This window comes from Octopus bimaculoides, chromosome 4 (assembly GCF_001194135.2).
Source record: "Octopus bimaculoides isolate UCB-OBI-ISO-001 chromosome 4, ASM119413v2, whole genome shotgun sequence".
NCBI classification, from domain to species: Eukaryota; Metazoa; Mollusca; class Cephalopoda; order Octopoda; family Octopodidae; genus Octopus; species Octopus bimaculoides.
This window is the reverse complement of record NC_068984.1, coordinates 122658857-122661214: the sequence shown is the minus strand read 5'-3', so window position 1 is coordinate 122661214 and position 2358 is coordinate 122658857. Positions and strand designations below refer to the sequence as shown.

Below are 2358 nucleotides of genomic sequence, written 5' to 3'. Positions count from 1 at the left end.
ATCGACCCCAGTACGCAACTTGTACTCAATTTATCGACCCCGAAAGGATAGAAGGCAAAGTTGACATCGGGGGAATTTGAACTCAAAACGTGCAGACGGATGAAATACAGTTAAACAGTTTGACCGGCATGTTAGCGATCCTGCCAGCTGGCCGCCTTAATCCTTTCTTCTATAGGCATAAGGAAGAAGGGATAGTCGATTAAATCGACTTCAGTACACAACTGGTACTCATTTTATCGACTCCGAAAAGATGAAAGGCAAAGTCGACCTCGGCGGAATTTGAGCTCAGAACATGAAGGACAGACGACGAAATACTACTAAGCATTTCGCCCGGCGTGTTAACGATTCTGCCAGCTCGCCGCTTCAATAATAATAATTCTAAGATAGACACAAGGCCTGAAAATATGAGGAGAGGGGGTTAGTCGATCACATCGACCCCACTTCTCAACATGTACTTATTTCAACGACCTCCAAAGAATGAAAGGCAAAGTTGACCTCGGCAGTATTTGAAATCAGAACGTACAAACGGACGAAATGCCACTAAGCATTTTGCTCGGCGTGCAAACATTTCTGCCAGTTCAAGATCTGAAATTTTTTTTAAGAGAGGGGTTTAGTCGATCACATCGACTCCAGTGTTCAACTAGTACTTAATTTATCGAACCTCAAAAGGATGAAAGACAAAATCGACCTCAGTGGGATTTGAACTCAGAACATGAAGAGCCGGAACCAATACCGAAAAGCATTTTTTTCCAATGTTCTAATGATTCTTCTAATTCACTACCTTTGTGCCTCTATGTTTGTAACATAGACAAAGGTGGTGAAATTTTGGAGAAGAGAACAACAGATTAAATCGACCCCAATACTTGAATGGTAATTCATTTTATCGATCTCAGGAAGAAAGGTAAAAGATAAACTGATCTCGGGACAACAATGAATGTCTTTTACGAAATTTGCACACTGGTTACGATCTAACTCATGATGGGATGAACCGTATGGAGCTGTCAGTTAAAATGGCATTTGCACTGACCGTTGGGAACTAATTGTTATAATGAAGGGTCCATAGAGAGTCCCTAGCAACTAGCCAGTTATTTTCGTATGTGAGGACTCAAGGTGCAGTCTCGTAGTCTGGTTGAGTCAGACTCTAGGGTGCTAACTGTTGCTATGGGAGCAGTTCACTATGGTACTATGGGAAGTTAGGTAGCCTCCACTGTTGCTCCCCAATTGTGGTCTAAGAAAAATTAAAACGAGGACGAATCCATGATAGTTACCCCAAATACATACAGCATTACACACACACACACACACACACACAGTGTATGTGAAATAAATATACGTAGAGTTTGTGTAAGAAAAACCGGTATAATGAAAAGCTGTATATATATATGTTTGTATATGTATATTTGTATAATACAGGAGTTTAAAAAGGTGTGGTCACACACACAAGCAATAAAAATAACGGGTGTGAAGTATCTGAATACGAGTTTGAATATTTTTCTGGTTTAGTGAAACGAATTTAACATATACAACATTATAAAATATCTTGAAAATACAGTATACACAATCACGTATATATAGATGCACTTCCATACAATCATACAGGCGTTCCTATAGAACAGAGTCGGAAATTATCCAGTGCGCCAAAAAACCATAATTTCTTCGGATATGTAGGTTTTAAAACATCCTATATTACGATTATATATTTTAAAAATTCTAATCGGGGTAATTTTTTTTTTCTTGCCTCCCTTCCATTTTTTTTCAGTTTTAACTTTCTTTTGAAAATTATTTTTTCACGTGTATGTTTTAAATATCTTCTGAGATTATGAATCTGCAAAAATATGCATAACTTTTTTTTTTAAAACATAAATTTTTTTTTTTTGGTGGGGGGCATTAAAAAACAGTCAATCTGAAAAAAATACAGAAAGAGGTTTGTGGAGGGCAAAAATCTTCCCCACCCTATTTTTCTGCAGGTCCACACAAACTCTGTCCCTCCCCACGAAATGAATAAATACAAAGTTTATATATACACAAACTATATATATATATATATACACACACACAAACTATATATATATATATATGCATGCATGTACATATGTATAGATATAATAGGTTTGACAAACCTGGTCGATTTTTGTCTCTGGGCTACCTTCACTGCTCACAGCAAGTTTAGCTGACTTCATGGTTGTTTAGTGACGATTTGTACTTTTGATAGTTTAAAAAAAAACAACTTTTTTTTCTTTCACTCTTTTGTTCGAAAAAGTATGGAATAATGTAAAGGCTATATTAGTTGTGGGGTAATGCGATTTATGGGATAACAGCTATATATATATATATATATATATATATATATATATATAT

General features: G+C 36.2%; 1 protein-coding gene across 1 annotated transcript in view; it reads right to left on the bottom strand.

Moving 5' to 3' along the window:
• Positions 1-2352, bottom strand: part of LOC106871604 (titin) — a 454558-nt gene extending 452206 nt beyond the window's left edge. The window contains exon 1 of the mRNA XM_052967415.1: positions 2121-2352. Within this exon, the coding sequence (XP_052823375.1) occupies positions 2121-2180 (60 nt within the window). The 5' untranslated portion in view covers positions 2181-2352. The remainder of the gene's footprint in view (positions 1-2120) is intronic.
• Positions 2353-2358: the final 6 nt, after the last annotated feature.